Genomic DNA, 26,065 nt, shown 5'->3' on the forward strand with positions numbered 1-26,065 from the left:
TTACATTTTACTATACAGAAGTCAAATGTTTCTGTTGCATTTTTTCAATTTCACGCATCTAGTTAAATGGAGCTCTTATTTTGGCATTTTGGTGGAAAACCGGATGTTTTTGACCGCTTCACTTCTCACCTCTGGGAAACAGTTCGCTAAATGGACTAATGTGCTTATTAAACTGAAAAATAAAAGTGTTTTTATTTAGTAATTTTATATTATAATTAGGGATGCACAGATTTACCGGCTGCTGACATTTTTTGGCAAATTATTGACCAAATGAAAACCATCGGCATATCAGTTATAAGCATGAAAACGCAGATATGAAAAATTGATAGTTTATTTATAATGAATTAGTAACACATTTTGTAAAAGTGCTGTGAATTCAAAGGGAAAATCCAGAAATAATAATAGCCACAATATGTAGAAGACTTTGACTTCTGAGACATCAGTATGATACCCATTAATGCTGCATGATTGATTGAATTAAGACTGAAATCGCTCTATGGCCTTGCATGATTACTAAACCCTAAAAGCCTGTGTTTTAAAATATAACCTGGGTCCGAATATCCATACTTTTCTTCTATTTAGTAGGCCAAAACAGTTTGCCTCTGGAGTAGTATGTACGAATCCATAGTATTTATAAGACAGTAAGCAAGAAATGCCCGGTTGACCTACTGCTTCCAGTGAGAATCTGAAGTGTGTATCGGTTGAACACTTTCCTATCCCACAATGCATCGGGAGCTGAGGAGACGTCACGTTCAAACGCTGGATTTAAAACAAATGCTGGAGAACTAGCATTGTAAGTGCTATTACACCAAGAATTTTGCTCATTGTGCTTAAATGCCGCTTGTTTAATCGAACTTGAGTGGATTATTTTCACGGTTGTTGCTGTCACGTCATATATTCTGGTCACGGGACCATGCGTACGTTCCTGGATGTTAGTATGTCCGAATTCTATTCATACTGCCTCTCACATACCAAAAGATCATACTGTTTTACCGGCCGAGAAATGCGTTTCTCATCAAATACAGTATATACTGTGACAGTACGTGGTTTCGGACGCAGGGATAATCTTAATTCAGTGCTTCAGTCAGCCCTGTGTGAGCAAGCGGCGCTCTCTAGTGGTCTGGACGGCATTATCTATTGTACCACTATAACACAGAATTTAAAAGGGGGGTTATTTTTCCATGATGTGGTTGACATTTCCGTGGAATTGTCCAACATAGAATTAATTTGTAATGTTCTATTTCTGTTGTAATGTTCTTTTGTATAAAAAAAAAAAAAACAAACAAAAAAAAAATTACTGAGTACCAAATAAAAAATTTTCATACCATGTTTTCATATTTTATTTTTATTTTATTTTTTGTATCCTTTTTATCTTCTATTTATCTTTCATTGTGGCTCTCTTAAAAGTTTTTGCCTGTCATGTGCTCAACAGATCCAATCCTTGTTCAATAGAAATTATTTGTTGTTAGATTTTTTACTTCTTTGTACATTTTTAAAGCATAATTCCAAAATAAAATCTGACGAAAAATAAGGTAAATTGCAAAGTATTGATATCGGCCTAGAGATTTTTGTTAAAATTGGGATCAGCCAAAAATATTCATATCGGTGCATCCCTAATTGTAATATATACTTATTTAACATATAATTATTTAATATATAATTATTGTTGGCCAAAATAATGGTTTTGACCAAAATAATGTTTTTTATATTTTAACTTTTAATATGATGAGCTTCTAAATGGCTGGATCACAGTGTAGCATTTTTTTTAATATATATATATATATATATTTTTTTTTTTTTTTTTTTTTTCTTACATAAATGTCAGATTTCAGCAAGTTTTCAGATGGTTTTATGTTGTAATTTTATATTATAATATATAATTATTTAATTTATGTTGGCCTAAGTAATGGTATTGACCAAAATATTCACTGTTGTAAAAGTGTGACAACTAGCCCTGGTCTCACCTTTATTTATCTCTCATTCTCTTTGTCCCTCTTTATTTTGCTCTGCCTACACTCTGTCTTATTAAGGTCTTTCGAGATGTGAGGTGTTATATTTTTATGATTACGTCCTGAAAAGCCGACCTGCTGACTGTCACAACGATGCATGGACTTCACTTAACCGAGCTGCACAAAAACAAACATGACTCTCATTCTCAGCAGCCACTTAAAGTAATTGAAACCAGACCTGCATAAGTACACTTAGTCTTTGCTTTCAGACAAGAAACAAGCTCATTAAGTCAGACATCCACATGATTGTTGCACTGCTTCAAAAAATATTGGTCGTGGTGTTGCTTACAGAGATGAAGGTGCCCTATTCCTCAGAACTCATCTTTAGATGTTAATTCTGTTGACATCAAAATGTTATTGACACGTGTCATTGCAGTAACACTATGGAAGCCATGATTTTGCAGTAACTCAATGTGCGAGTCGTACAGAGCTCACCCGACACATCTTGAAGGGTAAAATTGCTTCCAAAAGTCTTTTTTGGTGTCTAAAAAGTTAGGCTGAATTACACTTGTGTTTTGGGCAAGAATTGTTGTGTTTTGGTGATACCATAATATACATGTTTGTTCTGTACTTTCCAAATGGGTTACAGATTTTTTTGGATATGGCATGCAATAGCATGTAATTATTAATTACTTTCTCCTGACATATTCAATGTCTGGCTCCAATTTTGTGTTTTACTGCCAAACATGAAATGGATGTCACCAGTCACCCCCATTGTGCACAACTGTGTTTCACTGCTACTATTTACATTTCTGAATAATGATAGACAGTAGGCTATATTTGTACAACATTTTCTAAACATCATTATAAAAACTTTCAAGACAGGTCAATGCTTACGTTTTGAAAGGTCAGTTATTTTTGTAATTCAGTACTGACTTTTTTCAGCATACTTTTTTTTTTTTTTTCTTTCATCATATGAAATTTTAGGACAGTAAAATGACACCATATGAGACCATAATATAGATGTTTTGAGTAGAGATGTTTTCCCAGTCCTACTTAGTATCAGAAATTAAGACCAGGAGCTTTTTAGCTAGTTGAGTATGGTAAAAGCTTCTTAATAGTCTTGCATTTTTGGCTTTAGAGCTAAACTGGGTATGGAGTGGTGGTGGTGTAGTGGACTAAAGCACTGAACTGGTAAGCAAAAGGTTGTTGGTTCAATCCCCACAGCCACCACCATTGTGTCCTTGAGCAAGACACTTAACTCCAGGTTGTTCCAGGGGGATTGTCGCTGTAATAAAGGCACTGTAAGTCGCTTTGGATAAAAGCATCTGCCAAATGCATAAATGTAAACTACAATCCTGGTTTGGTTGAATTGTTTTTTAAAGTCACCAAGTATGAAATAAGAAAAAATAAAATAAATACCTAGTTCAATAAATAAAATAAAAAAGTAATGACATATTTTGTAGCTAACCATATTATGAAGGTCAATTTTAACAGAAAGGTTGAACTGTGTTCTCAGGAAAAGGGATTTTTATAAAAATGTCAGGTTGGGGCAAGTTGTTGCATGTTTCCAAGTGTTGTTTGTACATGTTTGTTGTACTTTTATATTATTTAATTACTATTTTTACAACTGTTTGATAAAATAATAATAATAATAATAATAAATATATAAATAAAGAAAATTGGGTAACACTTTACAGTATGATTCCATTCGTTAACATTAGTTAATGCATTGAACTACCAATGAACAATATATTTTTACAGCATGTATTAATCTTTGTTAATGCTAGTTTATAAACATACCATTGCTCATTGTTAGTTCATAGTGTATTAACCATGTACAACTTTTGATTTTAAAAAATGTACTACTATATGTTGAAATTAACATGAACTAACAATGAAGAATCCTTTTACAGCATTTATTAATCTTGGTTAATGTTAACTGATGTTGTTAATTAATGTTAACAAATGAAACCTTATTGTAAAGTGTTACAGGAGATTGGCTAATCGTAAAATAAAAATTCAACACAGAATAAAAGGAATAAAGGCCCATCATAAAATTAATTCATTAAGCATACATTATTATTACATGGGCTTAATTTATATAATTACACTATTATTGAAAACTCTTTTACTTAAATGTCACAGGCTTCTGTAGACTACCCATCAACAGTCATTCTCAGCTCTGTAGTCAATCATATGTGACTCCTTATATCCCTAAATTTCCCATGATGCTTTCCCAACATTTTATGTTTCCATAAATATGTTTAAATTTCTTTTGTAGAACTGTTTGAATAGCCACATTAACCTCAATCACATGGTCTGTATGTGCAAACCATCCCTTTTTGCAATCGACAGCTTCTTGTGATCCCTACTTTTTATGTGTTCCAAACTGAATTTGGACAGCCAGTAAAAGCCAGAAGGATCGAGGAGTAACTCGAACCTGTTGCCCCATTGACAAACCGCATAACACATAGGTTCATTTTGCGAGTCAAGTGGACGTAATTTGTTTGTGAAAGGAACGTGTCTCTTGCATCTCATGAGACTATTCCTACACGCTCTGTCTTTTACTGACAGTCATCTCATCTTTCCCATATAATGAACAGGGGGAAATACAATGTTGTTCTTCACATTGTGGCACACCAGATGCTATTTTTCACTTTAGTTTTCACCCAGGGCAGAGAAAATGATAAACAAACTCACACGTGTGCACACACATATACTGCGGCGATGACGGGGCGAATCAGACTGCTTGTCACATTGCAGTTCTCCACAGATCCCTGTAGTTTAGATCTGATTAGTGTGACTGGGCTTTATGTTTACTGTCAATCAAAATGCTCAGCAAACTCAAGGTCACTGGCCCGCAGGTGCGTGAAGCATTTATGTTCAAATTAATTTCAGTGATGAGGTGATGACTTACGCTATATCAATTACTATCATGACTAATACATTTATAACTTTCAGATCAAGAAGGGTCTGTCACTTCTTGCTTTGAACACAATTCTATGGATGGATGGAAGGAAGGGTGGGTGGATGGGAGCAAGGGAAGGATGGATGAATGGATGGATGGATGGGTGGATAGGATGGATGGAAGAAAGGAAGGATGGATGTAGGGCTGAAATGACATTATAGACAACGTCGACAATTTAACATTTGTAGACAAAAATTTTCGTTGTTAAAATACACTTATATACCAAATATATGTTGCTTCTCACGCAAATTTATCTTGTTTTAAGGATTTTTAATCCAATTTTAAATGGAAAATGAGACTAAAACACTTGATAATAGTATGAATTTCTTTACTGAATTAAACTTAATAAAAAGTATTTTTTTTCCCCCTTTAATTCAGCGAATGTCATTTAGAGGTATTTTTAAATGTGATTTTGTCCTCTTTATTGTTAGTAAGCACATTTAATACAACCTTTTAAGTCAGGCACAAGCTGAATAATCAGTTAAGAGCTAATAATTAATCGTTGCAGTAATCGGCGAATAATTGTTCTAATAATCGTTAGATTAATCGATTATCAAAATAATCGTTAGTTGCAGCCCTAGGTGGATGGAAGAAAGGAGGGATGGATATATGGAAAAAGTATGGATGGAAGGATGGATGGATGCAAGAAAGGAAAGATGGATGTAAGAGTGGAAGGACGGATGGATGGGTGGTTAGGGATGGGTGGATGGATGGGAAGGAAGGATAGGAAGAAAGGGTGATGGATGGATAGATGGATGGATGGATGGATGGAAAGAAAAGAAGGAAGAAAAGATGGATGGATGGCTGAATGGGAAGGAAGGAAGGATGGATTGGAAGAAAGAATGGATGGATATGTGGAGCGATCTGCAGGTGTGATTTAATGCGTGTCTACTCATGAACTTGTCTTTGTTCTCTCTATAGTTGCTATGAGGATGATGAGCCATCTTGCACTGAGGAGATCGAGTACTCGTCCTGCAGTAACCTGTTTGGTGCCAATGATCTGGACATGGAGGTGAACGGTAACACATCCAGTGCAGAGGAAGATGAAGAGGATATAGATATTTGCAAGAATGGGAGGCGGCGCACAGACAAGAAGTCCCACCTCCTTCCTCACTTCCTGCAGCAAGAAGCCCTGGAGACTCTAACCATTAAGGGTGGACAGTGTAATGGCCTTAACATCAGCAACGGCAACTTTTGTTAGGGTTCTTTTTTTTTTTTTTTGTCTTTTGTGTTATTTATATTTTGTGTTACATCACAATAGTGTCTTGAGTATTAGCTTATCTTAAGGGATACAATTATGTCATTATTTAAACACCCTCATGTTATTCCAAATCCATATGACTTTCTGTCTTAAGTGGAACACAAAAAAGATATCGGCAGAATGTTAGTCTCAGTCACCATTCACTTTCATTACATCTTTCCATACAATGAAAGTGAAACGTGACTGAGACTAACATTCTGCCTAACATCTCCTTTTGTGTTCCACAGAAGAATAAATAAAATAATAAAAGTCATACAGGGTTTGGAATTACATGAGGGAATGAGTAAATTATTACAGATTTTTAATATATGGGTGTACTATGTCTTTATGGGTGATGACTAAATAATTAGTTACCGAGGTCTTGAGTCAGGTCCAAAGAGCTGTACAAGGGTTATTACTAACAAAGAAAGAAGGACATACACACCTGCAAAACATTATCAGTGCCTGAACAGAGATGAGATTGCAACATTGCAAATCTAGGTGATGTGGTGCACACATAGGATAGCCAAAATGTGGACGCCAACACCACAGCCATATGTGCTTGCTGAGAATTTAATTTCAAAACCATTGCCATTAGAAGAGAGTGTTCACATACTTTTGGCCATGAAGTGTATTTCACTGCAAGAATAACACTTGAAGAATCATTCTCCAATACATGATTATATATACAGGTGCATCTCAATAAATTAGAATGTCGTGGAAAAGTTCATTTATTTCAGTAATTCAACTCAAATTGTGAAACTCGTGTATTAAATCAATTCAATGCACACAGACTGAAGTAGTTTAAGTCTTTGGTTCTTTTAATTGTGATGATTTTGGCTCACATTTAACAAAAACCCACCAATTCACTATCTCAAAAAATTAGAATATGGTGACATGCCAATCAGCTAATCAACTCAAAACACCTGCAAAGGTTTCCTGAGCCTTCAAAATGGTCTCTCAGTTTGGTTCACTAGGCTACACAATCATGGGGAAGACTGCTGATCTGACAATTGTCCAGAAGACAATCATTGACACCCTTCACAAGGAGGGTAAGCCACAAACATTCATTGCCAAAGAAGCTGGCTGTTCACAGAGTGCTGTATCCAAGCATGTTAACAGAAAGTTGAGTGGAAGGAAAAAGTGTGGAAGAAAAAGATGCACAACCAACAGAGAGAACCGCAGCCTTATGATTGTCAAGCAAAATCGATTCAAGAATTTGGGTGAACTTCACAAGGAATGGACTGAGGCTGGGGTTAAGGCATCAGAGCCACACACAGACATGTCAAGGAATTTGGCTACAGTTGTCGTATTCCTCTTGTTAAGCCACTCCTGAACCACAGACAACGTCAGAGGCGTCTTACCTGGGCTAAGGAGAAGAAGAACTGGACTGTTGCCCAGTGGTCCAAAGTCCTCTTTTCAGATGAGAGCAAGTTTTGTATTTCATTTGGAAACCAAGGTCCTAGAGTCTGGAGGAAGGGTGGAGAAGCTCATAGCCCAAGTTGCTTGAAGTCCAGTGTTAAGTTTCCACAGTCTGTGATGATTTGGGGTGCAATGTCATCTGCTGGTGTTGGTCCATTGTGTTTTTTGAAAACCAAAGTCACTGCACCCGTTTACCAAGAAATGTTGGAGCACTTCATGCTTCCTTCTGCTGACCAGCTTTTTAAAGATGCTGATTTCATTTTCCAGCAGGATTTGGCACCTGCCCACACTGCCAAAAGCACCAAAAGTTAGTTAAATGACCATGGTGTTGGTGTGCTTGACTGGCCAGCAAACTCACCAGACCTGAACCCCATAGATTCTCTATGGGGTATTGTCAAGAGGAAAATGAGAAACAAGAGACCAAAAAATGCAGATGAGCTGAAGGCCACTGTCAAAGAATCCTGGGCTTCCATACCACCTCAGCAGTGCCACAAACTGATCACCTCCATGCCACGCCGAATTGAGGCAGTAATTAAAACAAAAGGAGCCCCTACCAAGTATTGAGTACATATACAGTAAATGAACATACTTTCCAGAAGGCCAACAATTCACTAAAAATGTTTTTTTTATTGGTCTTATGATGTATTCTAATTTTTTGAGATAGTGAATTGGTGGGTTTTTGCTAAATGTGAGCCAAAATCATCACAATTAAAAGAACCAAAGACTTAAACTACTTCAGTCTGTGTGCATTGAATTTATTTAATACATGAGTTTCACAATTTGAGTTGAATTACTGAAATAAATGAACTTTTCCACGACATTCTAATTTATTGAGATGCACCTGTATATTTGATGAGCCAATGGTTTTTTGCAGTGTATCGTGCATCAGCTCAAATGATGACAACTTTATGGGTTTGTTTACAACTATTCTTACTGTAAACTACAGGCTGATAGCTTACTGAGTTACTCAAGAACCTCTGCTATATAACAGTTTTCTTTCTATGATAGCACTGCATGTAAAGTTTACCTTTAATAATATTTCTTATATTAGATTTGAAAATCAGTAAACATTCATGTTTATAGTATATTCTGTTATAAAAATGTTCAATTTGATTATAAGTTTCAAAGTGATGATGTTTAGGCAAAAGGTATACACACACATACACACACACACACACATATATATATATATATATATATATATATATATATATATTTAAGCAATATCACACAAGCAAGAGTGCTGTATGGCCCTACATCAGTGGCCTTGTGCCTACAGCCAAATAACAGATTTAGGGCCATCAGCACGATTGCGAGTGTGATATTGCTTATATACGACAGTTCAACGAACAAATAAAACAATGAGTAAAAACTAAGGACTGTCACAAAAATAAAAAATAAATAAAAAAAAAAATAAAATCTTATTTGTGCATGTACTTTCTTACACCACGGATCAGGATCTGCCGTTGCTAGTTCAAAAGATGTGCCCAATCCTCCGTTACTAATTAGAAAACGTCACTTTAGAACTAGTAACGGCGGCTTGGGCTGTTTCTTACAAGTTATTGGAGAAACAGGGATGTGTGTGTGTTTGAGAGAAAGGGAGAGAGAGAGAGCGATTGAGCGATTACCTGTGTCTGTAGCGCCTCTCATGCAGAGATGAACAATAAAGCTATAGCTGTTTAACCCTATTCCTCATCTTTAGTGTTAGTCAGCTTGCTGAAAATAATTTTCTCTGTGTAAAAAATAGGTGTCCGAGCAGGGTCTTCCCTGAGTATTTCATGGTAGCCAGTTTATTTCTCTTCTTTGCCATGTTGAATGTTGTTTACATCTGAATTCTTCTCCCAATGTGGAATCTCAGGTAGGTAAGCACCATGAGTATGTGTTATTTGTCTGCTGTGTCTCTCGGCAGTGATAAGCCTTAAACCTGAAGCTGTATTTCCCAGATGTAGTCTAGCAGTAATCCGAGTGATCATGGAGTGAGGCAATTGCCGGTGACTTCAAAGAAAGCGCTCGCTGACTGGCAGCGCTGACTGCAATTAATGTCACTTCAACTCGCTCATAACACACAAAAATGGCATTTTGTCGCCACCTGCTGGCTAAAATCTTTAATGGCACAGGGAAAAATTAAAAGACACACATCTAGCTTTTCACACATCTCTGCTGCTCTTACACTGTAGTTTATAATGCCGCAAACTAAAGCGGAGTGATACAAAGAGTGAAGCATCTGAGTATTGCTTTTCTGATGGTGCGTTCACATCATGTCGGAATTACTGTAATTACGAGATGGCAACTAGGAGGTTCTATTCTGAGCCATCCTCAGACCTAAGTTATTTGTGTCTATGGCAACGCTTATAATGCCAAAACGGCTTTGTTGTTGATAACAGTAAAATGTGTATCACTTCATTAAATAATAAAACATATAGAGGTGAATTAATGTTTAAAAACAAAAATAAATGCTCCAGGCATCAATGGCATAATAAAATAGCATATCGTACAGAACAATCTTCAACTGCTGAGGCCGCTGCCATATTGCTTCTTTTCACATGAAGTCACGACTGTCAAGTCAGATCTTTCACAGAATTCAGAGTTTACAACTTGAATCTGGTAATTACGATAATTCCGACATGATGTGAACGTACCATTAGACATCTGCACTCAAGGAACGTCTCTCGTTTAATCAGAATCGAGGACCGGAACTAACTGTTGTGTATATATACATATAAATATTTAAGCAATATAACACGAGCAAGAGTCGATATGACCCTGTATCAGCACTGCTGTGATTCGGCCGCAGGCCGAGTGCCATAGGTAATCACAGCAGTGCTGATTCAATGAAAATCAATATCAAACCCCTTTATTGTCACTCAACCATATACACAAGTGAAACAGTGGGTGAAAATCTTGGGTGCAGTTCCGAGCAACATAGCAGTCATGACAGTGATGAAACATATACCAATTTACAATAAACATCAGATTTACACAACACAATTTACATATCTAATATACACAATTATGCACAACACAATTTACAAATAATAATGTACAGTATACAGTACACACAGTATAGAATACACAGTATACAATACAAATTTTATATATAAAATATACAGTAGGTTGAACAAGTACATTTAAAACATTTTGGAAAAACTGGGTACAGTAACAAAAAATGCATCTGTGCATGGAACTACTTTCTTATGCGACGGATCAGAATCTGCCGTTGCTGGTTCAAACCAAATGATGCATCCAAGCCTCTCAAAAACATAACTTCAGAACTACTAGTATCACAGCTTGGGCTGTTTCCAACATGTTATTGGAGAAACAAGGATGTGTGTGTGTGTGTGAGAGAGAGAGAGAGAGAGAGAGAGAGAGAGAGAGAGAGAGAGTAAGAGAGAAAGATGGAGTGTGTGCAATCACCTGTTGATGATGTTGTAGTCTGTTAGTCATCTTTCTGAAGATAATGTCATTTTGGCAAAATGCATCCTATTTTCTCAGTGGAAAAATAGCCGTCCAAGCAGGGGTATTCCTCCCTATTTCGCGGTAACTGGTGCACAAGAGTCTTTCGCTATAGAAACCGCAATCTCCTCTGACATTTTGAACAATACATCCTCTCAAATAAACTCTGGTAAGAGGTAAGCACATTGAGTTTGTGTAATTAATCAGTCTGTTGTGTCTCAGCTGTGATGAGCCTTAATGCTGAAGTTGTTCATTTAAAGCTATTTCCCAGCTTTAGTAGTGTAGTATTAACACAAGCGATCACGGAGTGCTGTTGAATATAAACACTGAGTGATGCTGACTCCCTTCAGGTCACCAACTGGCTCATATTACACACAAAAATGGTCTTTTGCCTCCACCTGCTGGCTAAAGTATGTAATGTCATAAAATTACATGTAAAGAGACAGATAGCTCTTAACACATCTGTACTGCTCTTACACTTTAGTTTAGAATGGCACGAACACCAGCGGAGTGATACACACAGTGAAGCATCCGAGTGCTGATGGTGTGAGATCATCAGTACTCATGGACCGCCTCTCGTCCAATCATATATATGTATGTATGTATGTATGTATGTATGTATGTACATTCACACATACATAATTGCAGTTGAGAAATAAAAACTACACTGAACTACTGAATTACTACTTAACAGCAATTATATAAATGACTGCCAAAAATAGTTGATAAGTGCTTCCTCCTTTTAAGAGCACATGTTGAAAAAGTATAAAGAGACAGGCACTGTATTAACATTAAATACACCCTGAGAAGAGTTGTTTGTGGTCTTTTCTTTCAATTTTATCCACTTTAAGTCTTTGATATTGGGGTTTCTGTAAAAACTATTTATTTATTTGTAATTTTTTTTTTACATAGGCAATGTCTGCAATTCTGAGCCTTTGAGCCAGATTGCATCTAAATTTTCCCTAGATAGTTAGATATAATGAGTTCTTGGTCAAACTGGACCAAAACTTGGACCCAAAATCAGCATCCAGAATCATAACTATCCATTTACAATTTAATATTTGGGCTAATTATCGAGCCAATGGCCACTGTGAAGAGTCAAAACAACCATGATGAAACATTCCTCCAACAGGAATATATAATGCTCCTAACTTAACTTTGTTAACAGTGCTGCGACCACAGAATAACAACCAGGAAAGTTATCTGCACTGTGTTTCTCTGAATAAAGGCAGTGTGGATAATGACTCTATTTTCATTCTCTCTCGGGCATTCGGAGCTCAATCTAAGGGTAGGTAATGACTAGGCTGTGACCTCCATGCTCATCTCAACCAACTCGCAGCAAACGCCATGCTGTCCTGCCCTGTAATCTCATTCCCATTTACAAAGAGATCGTCTAATTAGATCCTGGCAGGGTGGGCTACGTACCTGAGTACAGAGAGGTGAGCAGGCGCTCATTGGTATGCTGCGGGCACAGGATATGGCACACACCACTGCATTTCTTAATTGTGTCTCTCTCCAGGTCTGTCTACTGCGCTAACCCACTGCAGACGAACCGAGAAGATGTTACCAACCGAGGTATTACTCCCTCCTCCCTGCCAAATGACCCTGCAGGAGCTCTCAGGCCATGATTACTACATTATCACTTATGTTCAGATAGCAGGTGGTTCTCTCTAAATAGCTATAGGGAGCTCATTTTTTATGCCATTTTGCTACGTAGTGCACAGGGACGCAAGAAAAGACGATATAATGTAGGAAGGTTGCCAAAAGTTAAAAACATTTTGTCACTTTCAAATTTTAAATGTTAAATTGTGAATTTGACATGTAAACCTTCACATATAGGGCAGTTTTACCCTATAGCCAGGTAACACAACTATGTTCTAAAAACTTTCTTTAAGTTGTGACAAGATTGTGATAATGTTTTTTTTTTCTGTGATAATGTATTTATGTAAATCTGAAAAAGTGGCTCTATTAGATTTTCTTTTTTTTTTTTTTTTTTTTTTTTTTTTTTGTAGGTAAAACACACCTTTATGTTAATATAACATTGTACTATGTTTTCAACTTTTTAAAACTCATTGATAAAATTTGGTGTTACTGTAAGTCTTACCATATTGACATCTCATTAATCTTTCATTAATATGCGATGCATATATTACATACTAAGCTTTAACCACCTGAGACCCGTGTGTGACTGCTGTGTGCATTTCCCATTTTCCTTTTTGATTTTTAAACAGTAGCACCGAATAAACATAAAAAAAATAAAATAAGTAAATAAATAACTAGAGCAAATAGTTTTCCTAAATATGTATGGCAACATATGTGGACACCAGGACTAAGTTGTGAAATGTAAGTAAAACCATGCTATAGAAAGATCTTATTTTTTTAAATCAAATAGTTCATGTTTCCAGGAGTGTTGGTTATTTATGTTTTTGAGAAATTAGCATAATTAATTCTGATTCAAAGTAATGGCCATCATCAAATTACTGCCAGTCATGTTAAAATAAAATGATACATTATAAATTCTGGATCTATGTACTTATTACCATTGTCCCATGTCTGCCAAACATGTTGAGTCCAAACATCATCTGTAGCCTGAAACTGAACTTTTGATCAGATTTAAGGGGTGAATGCACTTAGCTGCACAGGAAAGCTATAGGATGCTTCCTTGCTTCCTTGCTCCCTATTTAGCAATCTACTTGACCTCCAGTGTGCTGTCTGCCTGAACTGGTCTCAGAACATTTTGAAATGCACCTTATTTTTATCCTAACTCCATATAAAGCCTCTGAAAGCAACATTTTTTAGCTTTTGGTTGAACCCATTGATTGTCAATGTGGAAATGCACAGTAAATATAGGATTTCTAAGGAAAAAATTAGCTAAAGTATACATTTGTGTACACTGTGTTCAGCAGCGTGATGTTTCGCGATAAGCCGCTCAAATTTTTAAAATGGCATATCGGATGAAACTAGAGACTCTAATCTTTAGACTTCAAACAGGTTTCAATATAAAAACTTAATAAGGCTTTTTACCAGATGTAGTTTTGTTGGCGTTTCTCCCAAAGACAATTTCTGCTGTGATCGGCACCGTGTCATTTTGTCATATGACTCCGTATGTCGAAAGTTTTCCCTTTACTGACAGCCCAGAGTCTTCTGAACTGAGATCAGTCAGTTTAAATGAATTTAAATTATGCGTTGTGTATAGCAAAGCAAAAAAAACAAAACAATGTCCAGGCATGTGTACGCAGGGTCACATGAGGATATACTGTAGAAAGAAAAGACTCCAGTTTATCATTAATTTCTATATGTAATATAAATAAATAATAAACTTGAGAAACTTACTGCCTAACATGAGGTAACTTTGAAAAGCATCAAGGTGTTATGAATAAAACATTGGTCAGAACCTTTGTTTATAATATGCGTCATTCCCTTTTAATTTGAATAGATTTTGCTGGATGCTTCAAGTGATGCGTCTTCCTATCAAACTGAAACCTGTTTACATTGATCATTAACTCTCTAGTGTGTTTATCTTGTCAGTTGGGCCATCTGGATATTATGTGTCATTTTTTTTTAATTTATTGTCCCACTGATTGTAAAATAAATGACAAATTAAGTTCAGTTAGGAAACTCTGTGGCACAGGCTAAGTCACCCCAGCACACCTTGCTATGTTAACCAATCAAAACCCCTTTTGTCCTCATCAAATTATATATAACTCACCTACGCATTGTGGCGGCACGGCGGCAGCAGAATGGTAACACGCAGCATTTCTCAAGCCTCCTCAGTCATCATTTTCGCTATTTTCTACTTGTTTTCCCACCTCCAAGCCTCATCTCGAGCTTCAGACCCAGAGAGTACCTTTTCCCTAGAAGATCGGGGAGCTGATTGAGTATCGTACAAGATCCTCATCCCTATCCGCAAACACACAAAAGGAAACGTCATCTTCCGGGCATGCCCAAGCCTACTAGGCTGAGCATTAACATCTCAACGGTGACGCAGATCTACCCACACTGCTACTAAATGCAACATATAAACTGCAGCTGATGAAGCGATTATGTTATCGAAAGACCTCATAGTCGAGGAAGACAGCATTATTTTAGAGCATTATTTTAGAATGTTATTACAGGCAGCTATCACAGGCAGCTATCACCAGAGCCCTTATAAAGGGAGCCTACTAATTCAGCTAACGCAGCAGTCTACCATCAACTATGGATGCTACGCTGGAGAGGAGATATAAATCTTTCTTTGGATATGCCTTGAAGAGTATATAAAAGATCTCTGGCATCACCTGCAGGGACCGCAGGGGTCCTTCGGCTGATCGTGATATCAAACTGTTCTTTTGGCAGCAACAAACCCTTTATCTACAGTTGTATAAGCATACAGTATTTGATTTTATATTTTAAAGCATAATGGCCATCTCAGTTGTTGCAATGTAATTGATGTATAAATGCATACATGCCCACTGAATACCATTAATCTGTTTGAAAATTTACCAGAATGTATTTTAATCAGTGGTTCTCCATCCTTTGACCTCAAGGCCCCAAATATTTAAATCATAATAATCTTCCTATCTAAATAATTTTAAAGATCTTGAGGCCCCTGGAAGTATGCCGAGGCTCCTTATTGGGTCCCCACCCCTGGCTGAGAACCACTGTTTTAGATTCAGCTTCTATTCCACCTTTTCAGTGTCGGTCTAGCGTCTTCCCTTGCAGAAACGCTTGCTGCTAGGCATCTTCCAGAGAAATACTGTTCAGACCCTCTCACGGTAATATGAGACCGACTATTATGGAAGCTTCCTTCCACAAATCGTTTCAGTCTATCATTAAAATGAAATCAGCAGGCATGCAGTAAATGGATGTAAGGCTGTATATTGTATGCTTTGGCATTTTAAACAACCAGTTATGTCATAAGATCCTGTTGATATGATGACTTTATTTGCACGGTCAGCATTCTCATGGCCGTCATTTTAGTTAGCCGTATATTTGATTTGCATAAACTGGTATGTATCATTTAGGGTAACTCACTCACAACAATCATTATAAGCTTTGAAAAACATACCGCTCGTGTAATGTAGCAATAAATTCATACCAAAATCCAACAGGGCCTGAGGCTGTATCGCATGATCACACCTACCATTCGGTATAAGATATTAAATAGAAGAATATTCCCTTAGTTGCTTACACTTCTTAATTCATAATCAGTGGTGTCCAATCATAATTCATTATGCTTGATATCTACTCAGCCTGCTGAGCACAACGTGCTGTTCAGGTGCCACAACTGCAGCGTCTCTAGGCTGAGAAACTAAACCTCTCATGACGCTGCAAAGCAGCACAAATGTGCTGTCTAGGTGCCGCAACTGCAGCATCTAAAAAATAACAACAACAACAACAAACAACAACAACAAAAAAAACAATCTTCACTTATTTACTTCTCCTGTACTTTAATAAGGATCACCTATTGTTTATAATATTATATTATATTACTCTGAGAGTCCTAACTGAACTTGTATCTCTTGAATGTTGGCATGTATATCTTGAATGTTGATACTCTGTATCCACTGTAGGGTATTAGACAGAAAAGGTCTCATTTGGAGTGTTTAAGGCTACTGCATTACATGTAAAATTTAGCAATTGTTCACTCTTAAACATCCATGCATCTGTAGTCAAACATTCAAAATCGTTCTCATATAAAGTTTCTAGTGGCAAACCTGGCATTTACAAATTATGCAAAATTCTCACAAGATTCAAATTTGCTGCTACTGAGGCTGAGGTACGGGTAAGTTTTAGGCATCGGGTTAGAATAGGATAAGGGTTGGGGTAGGGTTAGGTTTAGGATTAGGGGTAAAGTTAACAGTGTAACTACAGACAGGGTTGGGAGGGTTACTTTTGAAATGTATTCCACTACAGATTACAGAATACATGCTGTAAAATGTAATTTGTAACGTATTCTGTTAGATTACTCAAGGTCAGTATCGTATTCTAAATACTTTGGATTACTTCTTCAGCACTTTTAGATTTTTCACTTGTTTTGACTATAAAAACTCTGCCAGTACAGTAAGACAAAATACACATGTTAAAAATACATTCTCTGAAAAACCTAAATATCTTATGCAGTGTTGTTCCTAAAACAAGATAAATCAAATTGATCTTGTTTTAAGTATTTTTAGATATTTTTACAGGAAAACAATACAAAAATTATTATCAAGTACCTCTCTTAGGGAACAATGCATGGACAACTTTGAAAATGTGTTGCACTACTAACAATTAATGTCAAGCAAGAAAGCTGCTCTGCTGACCAAGGATGGCTGTCACTTATATTACAGGTTGCTGTGTTACTGAAAATGGGTTTCATTCACTAATAATTGCATACACAACAGGTGCAAATGCATATAAATTTGTTATAAGCCTTGTTTTTTTATGATAATGAATATGCACAGCTTGTGAATGAGACCCAGTATCACTTTGTAATTGTGTCTACTGGACAATATAACTAGTTATGTCAAGATAAAGTTGATTTCAGGTGAAGCATTGAGAATATGAGCATGATTATGCTGTAGAATGTGGCTCAATGTAAACAATTACAGAACAGCATCATCAATCCAGCACATAAAGCACAAAGGCCAGACTTGAAATTGTCACCGAAGATGAAATTATGGTAATATTGTGTCTTCATGTGCAGTACAAATTAAAAGTTCAAAATGGTGGAATTTTGCAATGTGTCAAGCAAATACCTCTTGACTGAGTTCCTAAAGACTTATAAACTCAAGGTCTGACTTCAAAAACAAAGGTACCTGAGATACAGAATCCCCAAAAAGGATGTGGACAATTGAGACACAAAAAAAAAAAAAAAAAAAGAAAAAAGAAAAGAAAATACGTAAGATAATATTTTATGTAATGCAATAACATTAATACATACATTTTAGGTGTGACTGAAGTGTCCAAATACTAGTTAGAACACTATCAGAATGAGAGTTACTGTAATTAAATATATATTAAAAAAATTATCCTGGATAAGCCCCCAAATGATGTTACAAACCCATACTTACTCAAAAGACTAAGCAAAAAGGATGGTACACATATATAAAATAGAAAGAAACATGAAACTAAATGTGAAACTAAAGCAGCAACACAAATACCTGATATACTCACAACTCAACAAACATCTAAGAAAGTCCGTCCAGTTCACCATCAATATACTTTGGAATGTTGGTGGCGGATGGGGAGTTTTCTATAAACCTGTTTGAAAAGAATCATTATTTTAGCAGGATTTTAGCGCAGAAATAACACACATCAGCTTTACGTGTAGTTGCATATAACTTGTTAATGTCTTGGTGTTAAGTGGCTAAAGAAAATGTGTTTTTTGTATTGAATATTGGCTTTAAGTCGTCTGCTCTTTCTCACCTGCATGTGTAGAACATTTACCCCAACAGCAGACCGATCAATACCTTTGTCCAGACAAAGAATGTTTTCATGGCTGGTTTAGCCGTTACCTGAGTGCAGCCTGTTCTTTTGCCATGGCCTCAATATGTTTTTTTTTTTTTTTTTTTGCTTTTTCCAACATGACGTTTCCAGCTAATTGCACTTTACAACAACTCAGCACTAGATTATCTGCGACGAATAAAAAGTAGCTTATCCCACTCAAAGTCAATATCGTTCGCTGTGAGAAATACACAAAGACATACTGTAGTTTTCACTTTAACAGTCGGTTTAATTGCAATCTGGGGTTTATGATGTGTCTAAGTATTTATCAATTCTCTTTTATGAAAAAGGTGACGCCAGCTGACGACACTAGCTTGTGTGTTTTGCTCCCATAAATTGTTTAAATGTCCCTCCCATTCACCCCTCCCCACTTCCACACAATGGTTCTCTGCAGGGAATTTAATTATAGCCTAGATTAGAACAATGACAGAGAGAGAGAGAGAGAGAGTTTCATTGCCAGAAGAAACAAAGGAGATAAGGTGACGTTTCTGTGACATCAATGCAACCCGGCAGTAATATTAATAAGTTCTGTTTTCTTCTTTTCATTCTTTTATTTATTTGCTTTGTCCATACTCTTACATAAAAGAGAAAAAAATATATTTCTTGATAAATACCTGCGAACAATCACTTTTCAAATATAAGTTTATTTGTAGAGGTATAATGCGGTTTAAACTTGTGTTGCAGATTACAGCCCTGTTTACCAAACTATAAACAAAGGACAATGCCGATGGAATTAAGGGAAATATAGTGTCAATAAGTCCAATACAACTTAATTTAAGTATGAAATGGTGGAATTTCTTAATGTGTCATCCAAATACCTCTTGACTGATTTTTTAAAGGCTTATAAACTCAAGGTACAATGTCTGCCTTCGAAAACCTACAGTGACCCAAAAAATTATGTGGACATTTGAGCCAAAAAAAATAAAATATCACTGCATTAAATCACATTTTATGTAATGCAATGAAATTCATAAATATTTAAGTGTGGTTTAAGTGTCCAAATAATATTTGGAACACTATCAAAATGAGACATAGTAATTAAATGAAAAGTATGCTTTGTAAAATATCCTGGACAAGCCCCCAATTTATGTTACAAGCCCCTATAAATTCAAAAGTCTAGGCAAAGGGGAGGGTAACATAAATATTTCATGATAAGTACTACCAGGGAACAATTACTTTTCAAAAAGAAGCATATTTACATTTACTTTTATGTATGAAGCAGACACTTTTATCCAAAGCAACTTACAAAATGAGGAAGGATATGACATAAGCGATTAATCTTAAGGAAACAGTAATATGAAAAGTGCTGCATTACAAAGTTTCAATTGCATCTGAAAAGTACAAGCCAAGATGGATATTAGAGTGCAACAAGAATTCATTTTATTATTATTATTATTATTATTATTATTACTATTACTATTACTATTACTATTAATATTATTTTGAGTGTATGGTCAAGTGGTCACAAAAAAGTTGTGTCTTTAGCTGTTTTTTGAAGAAAGAAAGGGAGTCTGTTTCTCAGATGGAGTTCATAAGGTCGTTCCACCACCAAGGTATTTATAGAGAAATAATGCAGTTTAAACTTGTGTTGTAGCTGTAAGGTCCTGTTTCCCAAATTATGAACAAAGGATAATGCGGATGAATCATATCTTGGTTTTATTTGAAATTATGTTTATACAATAACTACTGTAAAATCTAAAGATGTTTGGTGCAAATAATTCACCATTGTACTTCCTCAGATAGAGGAACACTGGAGAACCTCAAGGCACCCTTTAAAAAACGGAATGTCATAATAATAGTGCGAGATGGCAAAATCGTAAGAAATTGTATGAGTTGGCTTGCACAAAAACCTATGACTTTTACTCCCACAGAAAAAAAAAAAAAAAATAATGAACCAGCAAACAATGTTATTATGATTTTTCTTAAGTCTAACTCTTTACCCAAACCAAAACCGAACCATAAAGTCTAACCCCTTAACCAAACCCTAAACTTAACCATGATTCAAACAGGAAAATAACTTTTGTGTACTACAGAAGAAAGGACACATTGTGGATCAGAATGAGACAAGGGAAGCAGTTACATCAGCAGGTTACATCATGCATCATTTGTATTGCATAAATAAATATGGAATGAGCAGGGTTGGGGAGTAACGGAATACATGTAATGGGATTACATATTTAAAATTCAAAATATAAATAAATGTATTCCACTACAGTTACAGTTTAAATCATTGGTAATTAGAATACAGTTACATTCAAAAAGTATTTTGATTACTGAAGAGATTACTTTGCATTTTATTGTCATTTGTTTCATTTAATATTTAGTCCTTTCAGATGGAAAACATTTATACATATAAATGATGCGATCCAAAATGCATTTGAACAGCAGTGAAACACTTTCTTATGATGTGTTACATTCATACGAGTAGACAGAGAAGTAAGTTTGAAGTAAGTTTGAAGCAGAAGAAATAGAAATAAACCTTGTGTAAACTGTCAGCTTTACGCTAAGCTAAAATGCTATTTCTAGCCATTTTACATGCACGTTACCAGGCACAATCATATTTTTTTATCAAGAAAATTCATGTTGGATCATTATTTCTTTTTTTCTAGTAAGACCTTTGATATTAGTACACATTTTTTTATTGTTTTCCTGTAAAAATATCTAAAAATACTTAAAACAAGATCAATTTGATTTATCTTGTTTTAGAAACAACACTGCATAAAATATTAGGTTTTTCAGAGAATGTATTTTTAACATGTGTATTTTGTCTTACTGTACTGGCAGAGCTTTTATAGTCAAAACAAGTGAAAAATTTACCAGTGCTGAAGAAGTAATCCAAAGTATTTAGTATACGTTACTGACCTTAAATAATTTAACGGAATACGTTACAAATGACATTTTACAGCATGTATTCTGTAATCTGTAGTGGAATACATTTCAGATGTAACCCTCCCAACCCTGGGAATGAGTAACCAAATTTGTCCACAGACCTTTCCTTTCTTTAAACCTCTGTGTATAGGAGGCTAGCTAAAATGTAATGCCTGTATGGTATAGATTTGAAATTCTGTTTATGTATTAGTTGGTCTCTATGGGAAATGTCATACAGTAACTTTTCACACGAGCCAAGTCAAAATCGTATGATTTCGCCACCTCGTACGAATTCTTACAAATTGTTATGAAACTATGTTGGATAATTCGCAGTAAAAAGTATTTACTTTCTGATGGTCTGATATGTTTATAGTGTTATTAATATTATGAAGATGTACGCTTGTACTAAGCAAATGATTGGTGCTAATTTATTTTGATGGTTTGGGGGTTTTGTCAGAAGAAATTTATCTTAATTGGCATAATGATAACCCCGTAAATATTTTATCATCTTATAACCGATCATCTTTTGACAGAAAATGAAAGCACTCTCAAATGGAAAGTGTTGCAGCGCATTTCAAGCCCTAGAGAACCGTCATACACGACTGATACTGTATGAAGATGTAAAACTCCAGAAATCAGGACCTTCCTCCAGTCTGCAAAGTCAAACCTTAACCTTTGTGATGCCTTCTAACTTTTCTATCCGTAGCACCAGCAGCAAATGAAACATGAAATTAAATTAGCGCCTCTATATGTTTTGTGGGCAACAGAGCCACACAAGAATGATCGGCTGTCTCTTGTTTGGTTTCCTGTTCGTAATGCTGTAGAAATAACATCTCACTCTCTCCCCCATGGCTATCATTTTCGCCTCTGCCCAGCTAATGGCTACATCTTGAACCAGACCTTTGGATTTTATGTGGTTTTTGAGAGGCCTAGGTTGGAATCAAGAAAAATGTTGGCAGAAATCGCACCATTTGGAGCAAATAAATGTTTGTCTTTCTGACAAAATAAATACATTTAGAATGCTCAATATTTGAAAAGAAAGAGTGAAGGAAACAGGAGATTTGGCAGACTAAATTCAAGGTCAACATCTTGCCCTGAGGCTTCAAATGTGGTTCTTCAGAAGTCAATGATGATATTCCTTCAGATCTGCCTGGAAACTTTTCAGACAGCAATCATAAGTTTTTCACCTTGATCTCCATCTGAGCCTTGGTAGCCTAAATTCTCAATCACTTTGAATATACTTGAATTCATTGCTTGTTTTTTTATTATGAGTTCGAACAGATTGTTCTCTGATCATATTTGGTCTATATTCATGCCTCATCAGATTTAACTAAAAAGATTTCACCCTATGAATACATTAGCACAATCATGGCACTCATTACACGGTTAAATCAACATCAAATACAACCACTGTGGTAATAAACAACAACAGTGCTTTGCTGAAGGAATAACACAAAGAAATGTGTATTTATCTACAGGATTGAAGGCAATCTAGAATACAAATAGCCATATTTCATTTGTATTCCATCAAGGGATCGGCAAGAAACAGCAGCTGTAAATAAATAATGGTCTTGCTCGGGATGGGCAAAATACATTTTTAATGTGTGCTGCCCAGCAGGATACGCTGGCAGGCACAGACAGGTAGAGGGCAGAGGGAATCTGGGCATACTTCCCTGCTGTTTTGCAGTGCTTTACTTTAAGTGTTGAATCGGTGATGGGACCATACATTGGTGAGATGGAAATTGAAAAACTTAATTCATAGGTGGACAACTCAAAATATCATTCAGTAGTTTGCAATTAATGTAATCCTGCATTTGAGAATAGTGTTAACGTGTTTGGCTCACTGTCCTGGGTGAGGGGCTTGAGGCTCGAGACTTGACCTGAGCTCGAATACCCCCCCCCCCCCCAACTCAAATCTTGCTAAGCCTTGTATGAGATGGGCAGAGGTGTCAACATCCCATTCAACATCTCATTCAACATCCCGTGAAGCTTGAGCAAGCAAGCCCAACCTGCCGTCAAACAGGATCTCTCACTGCATTAGAAGGGGGGGAGTCCTCCCAGAGCTTAGAACGGGATAAACAAATAAACATGAGCTAGCTCACACTGCATTCACATGGGAGAGCCCCCACTGCGATTTGAACTGGAGAGCCCTTGATGTGGTTGCGCTGGAGGAGTCTGCTATGCCCAAACGCATTGCAGGAGGCATGAATCCAAGCTGCTTGGACCTGACCTAAGCCCCCCTCCAGACACAATTGGTTCGACGGGATGGACCCGTGCAGCGAGCGGGCGAACCCTGTGGGAGAAAGGCTTGGCGGCCCCTCGAGCAAGCAAGCCCAACCTGTCGTCGAACGGGGGCCCTCACTGCATTCGAACGGGAGAACCCCCACTGCGATTCAAACGGGAGAGCCCTTGAGTGCTTACGGTGGGCCCTTACAGCAATTTGAGACAGGGGTGCTCCTGAACTGACAGGGTGGGGGGCCCCCCACAGCGTCCAAATGGTGTTGCCGGCCTAGTGAACTGATAAGGATGAAGCAAGCATCCCCTGACATTTGGATGTACATTTCGTTTATTGCTGGTGAGGGCTTGTTGTGCCTTTCTAATGTGGAGATGGTTGGTACAGATGTAGCTAAGATGTGCGTTGGATGACCTGGACGTGATGACTCTTGCTGCATTTGAACAGGAGAGCCCATGCTGCATTCAAATGAATTGATTAAAGCTGCTTTAAAATGAAAGCCCTCCCCCTTTTTGCAATATTAACGGGCTGAATCCTCAGGCACGGGACCGCACTTCATTCAGTAGGAGAGCATACAATTAATGTGAGAATGGTTTATACTGTATTTTACTGAGTGACTGAATCCGCAGGCGTGGGCCCGCACAGCATTTGACGGTAACAACCCTTTTGTTGTCAACCACTAGGTTGGTACTGGTTTGTTTGGGATGAGTGGCATAATATGGGCTTAGACGCATAGCCTGAAAGACATGCCACGGTTGCGGTAAGTGAACAGCACATTTGCTCTGTTTTGCAGTGTAGTGGGAGGTTTAGTTGCACGGCCCGAAAGACGCCGCAGTTGCGGCACCTGGACAGCACATTTGTGCTGTTTGCAGTGTAGTGGGAGGTTTAGTCGCATGGCCAGAAAGACACTGCAATTGCAGCACCTGGACAGCACATTTGTGCTGCTTAAGGATGTACTGAGCCAATAGCAGGGGCGCCATGGTTACAGTGTCTCCAAGTTTGAGCACACTGCCCGAGGAATGGGTTTGCTGTGAGGAACGGGGTGGTAAGTATTATTTAGAGGAGAAAGGGACTTGCAGTTGCAAAGTCTAGGCTTGATTCGGCAGCAGTGAGGCAAAGATGAAACTGACTTTGGCGGAAGCATGGTAAAAGGCTGAGGAGGGTTGGTATTAGCCATTAGTGAATGTGGCCGAAGGAACCTGAAGCGGTTGGACATAGATCGCATTGGTACGCAGCTAATCATTGTGGTTAGCCGGGGCTCGAGGTTGGGCAGGCATCTGCGTTCTGCTGAGATACCGGCCAAGACCAGCACTCTGATAGTGGGTGTACATTGTTGGAAACATTGGAAGCAGGGCTACTGCTACTTGCTGCTTCCTTGAGGGATGGGTTTATGGATAATATAACATTTACGGATAATGTAAACAGTAATATGTAAAACATGCATTTGTAGAAATGCCTAGCATTAAATGGTGCTGACGATTGGGGTAACAGCCAAATAGTTGAACCAGGATCGTAAAAGGGGATCCTCTGTAAAAGCACTTCTAGGAAAATGTTTTGAATTTTCCCATGATTAGGTGTTGCAAGATACCTGCGATCATGCTTGTACAAATGCTTGTTGAGGGAGACATGGTAAACGTAGCGTCTGTGGACACCTTAAACTTAACTGTTTGCTGGATTAAATGTCTGAGACATATGTGAAGCAATGTCAGGATACATGTTTGCATGTGCATAAATACAATGTAATTTAAAGTTGTGGTTTGTCATGAAATTAGAAGGTACAAAGATGAATACCATAGTCTGATATTTATTTAACTTAAGCATATGGTTTGGAGCTTTGTAGATTGTTTTCCAACATATGCGAGTAATTTCATTAACTTTGTATTATTGGCATGGGGTGACTCATCTCATTTGGACAAGGACGTACAAAATTATTTGGAGTTTGTGCCTGAGAATTGGATTTAATAAATACTATATGGGTTCTGTTTGCAATAGTGTGGTGAATAAAACTATGTATTTGTATTGATAACCTGTAATAAATTCTATTATTATATATTGTGAGTATGAAGCGAAATGCAAAGCCGAATTGTCTGGCGTCGATTTCAACCCTTTGCTTTAAACTTGGGTGGAGCACAACGTTATGAAAGATTGTCGAACACTTTTAAAGTCATGCAGCAATAAGGTTCTATGGTCGAGTTTGTAATCCAATGATTTGGGCAAAAGTAGAGGAGACTTGCTGTAAAATTAAAATGATGGATTGATTTTACCTGCGTGAAACGTTTGTCCTGGGCGGGAGGAGAGAAAGTTATGTTGTAGTCTAGAGATGAGTAGAACCGCTTGCTTCATGGTTATCGGAGCTGCGTGGCAAGGCGAGCTTGAATGCTGCGAGGAGGCAAGATACATTTGTGTAATGATTTATGAATCTGTGATGCGTAGTGTCACCTGCCTCTTGCAGAGCCGAATTC

The 26,065-nt window shown here is 37.1% G+C and overlaps 1 protein-coding gene across 1 annotated transcript in view; it reads left to right on the plus strand.

Moving 5' to 3' along the window:
• LOC127435892 (cytosolic carboxypeptidase 4-like) overlaps positions 1-6,875 on the plus strand; it is a 231,675-nt gene extending 224,800 nt beyond the window's left edge. The window contains exon 24 of the mRNA XM_051689673.1: positions 5,842-6,875. Within this exon, the coding sequence (XP_051545633.1) occupies positions 5,842-6,121 (280 nt within the window). The 3' untranslated portion in view covers positions 6,122-6,875. The remainder of the gene's footprint in view (positions 1-5,841) is intronic.
• The last annotated feature ends 19,190 nt before the right edge of the window (positions 6,876-26,065 follow it).

The sequence above is a fragment of the Myxocyprinus asiaticus genome, chromosome 46 (genome assembly GCF_019703515.2).
Source record: "Myxocyprinus asiaticus isolate MX2 ecotype Aquarium Trade chromosome 46, UBuf_Myxa_2, whole genome shotgun sequence".
Classification (NCBI taxonomy): domain Eukaryota; kingdom Metazoa; phylum Chordata; class Actinopteri; order Cypriniformes; family Catostomidae; genus Myxocyprinus; species Myxocyprinus asiaticus.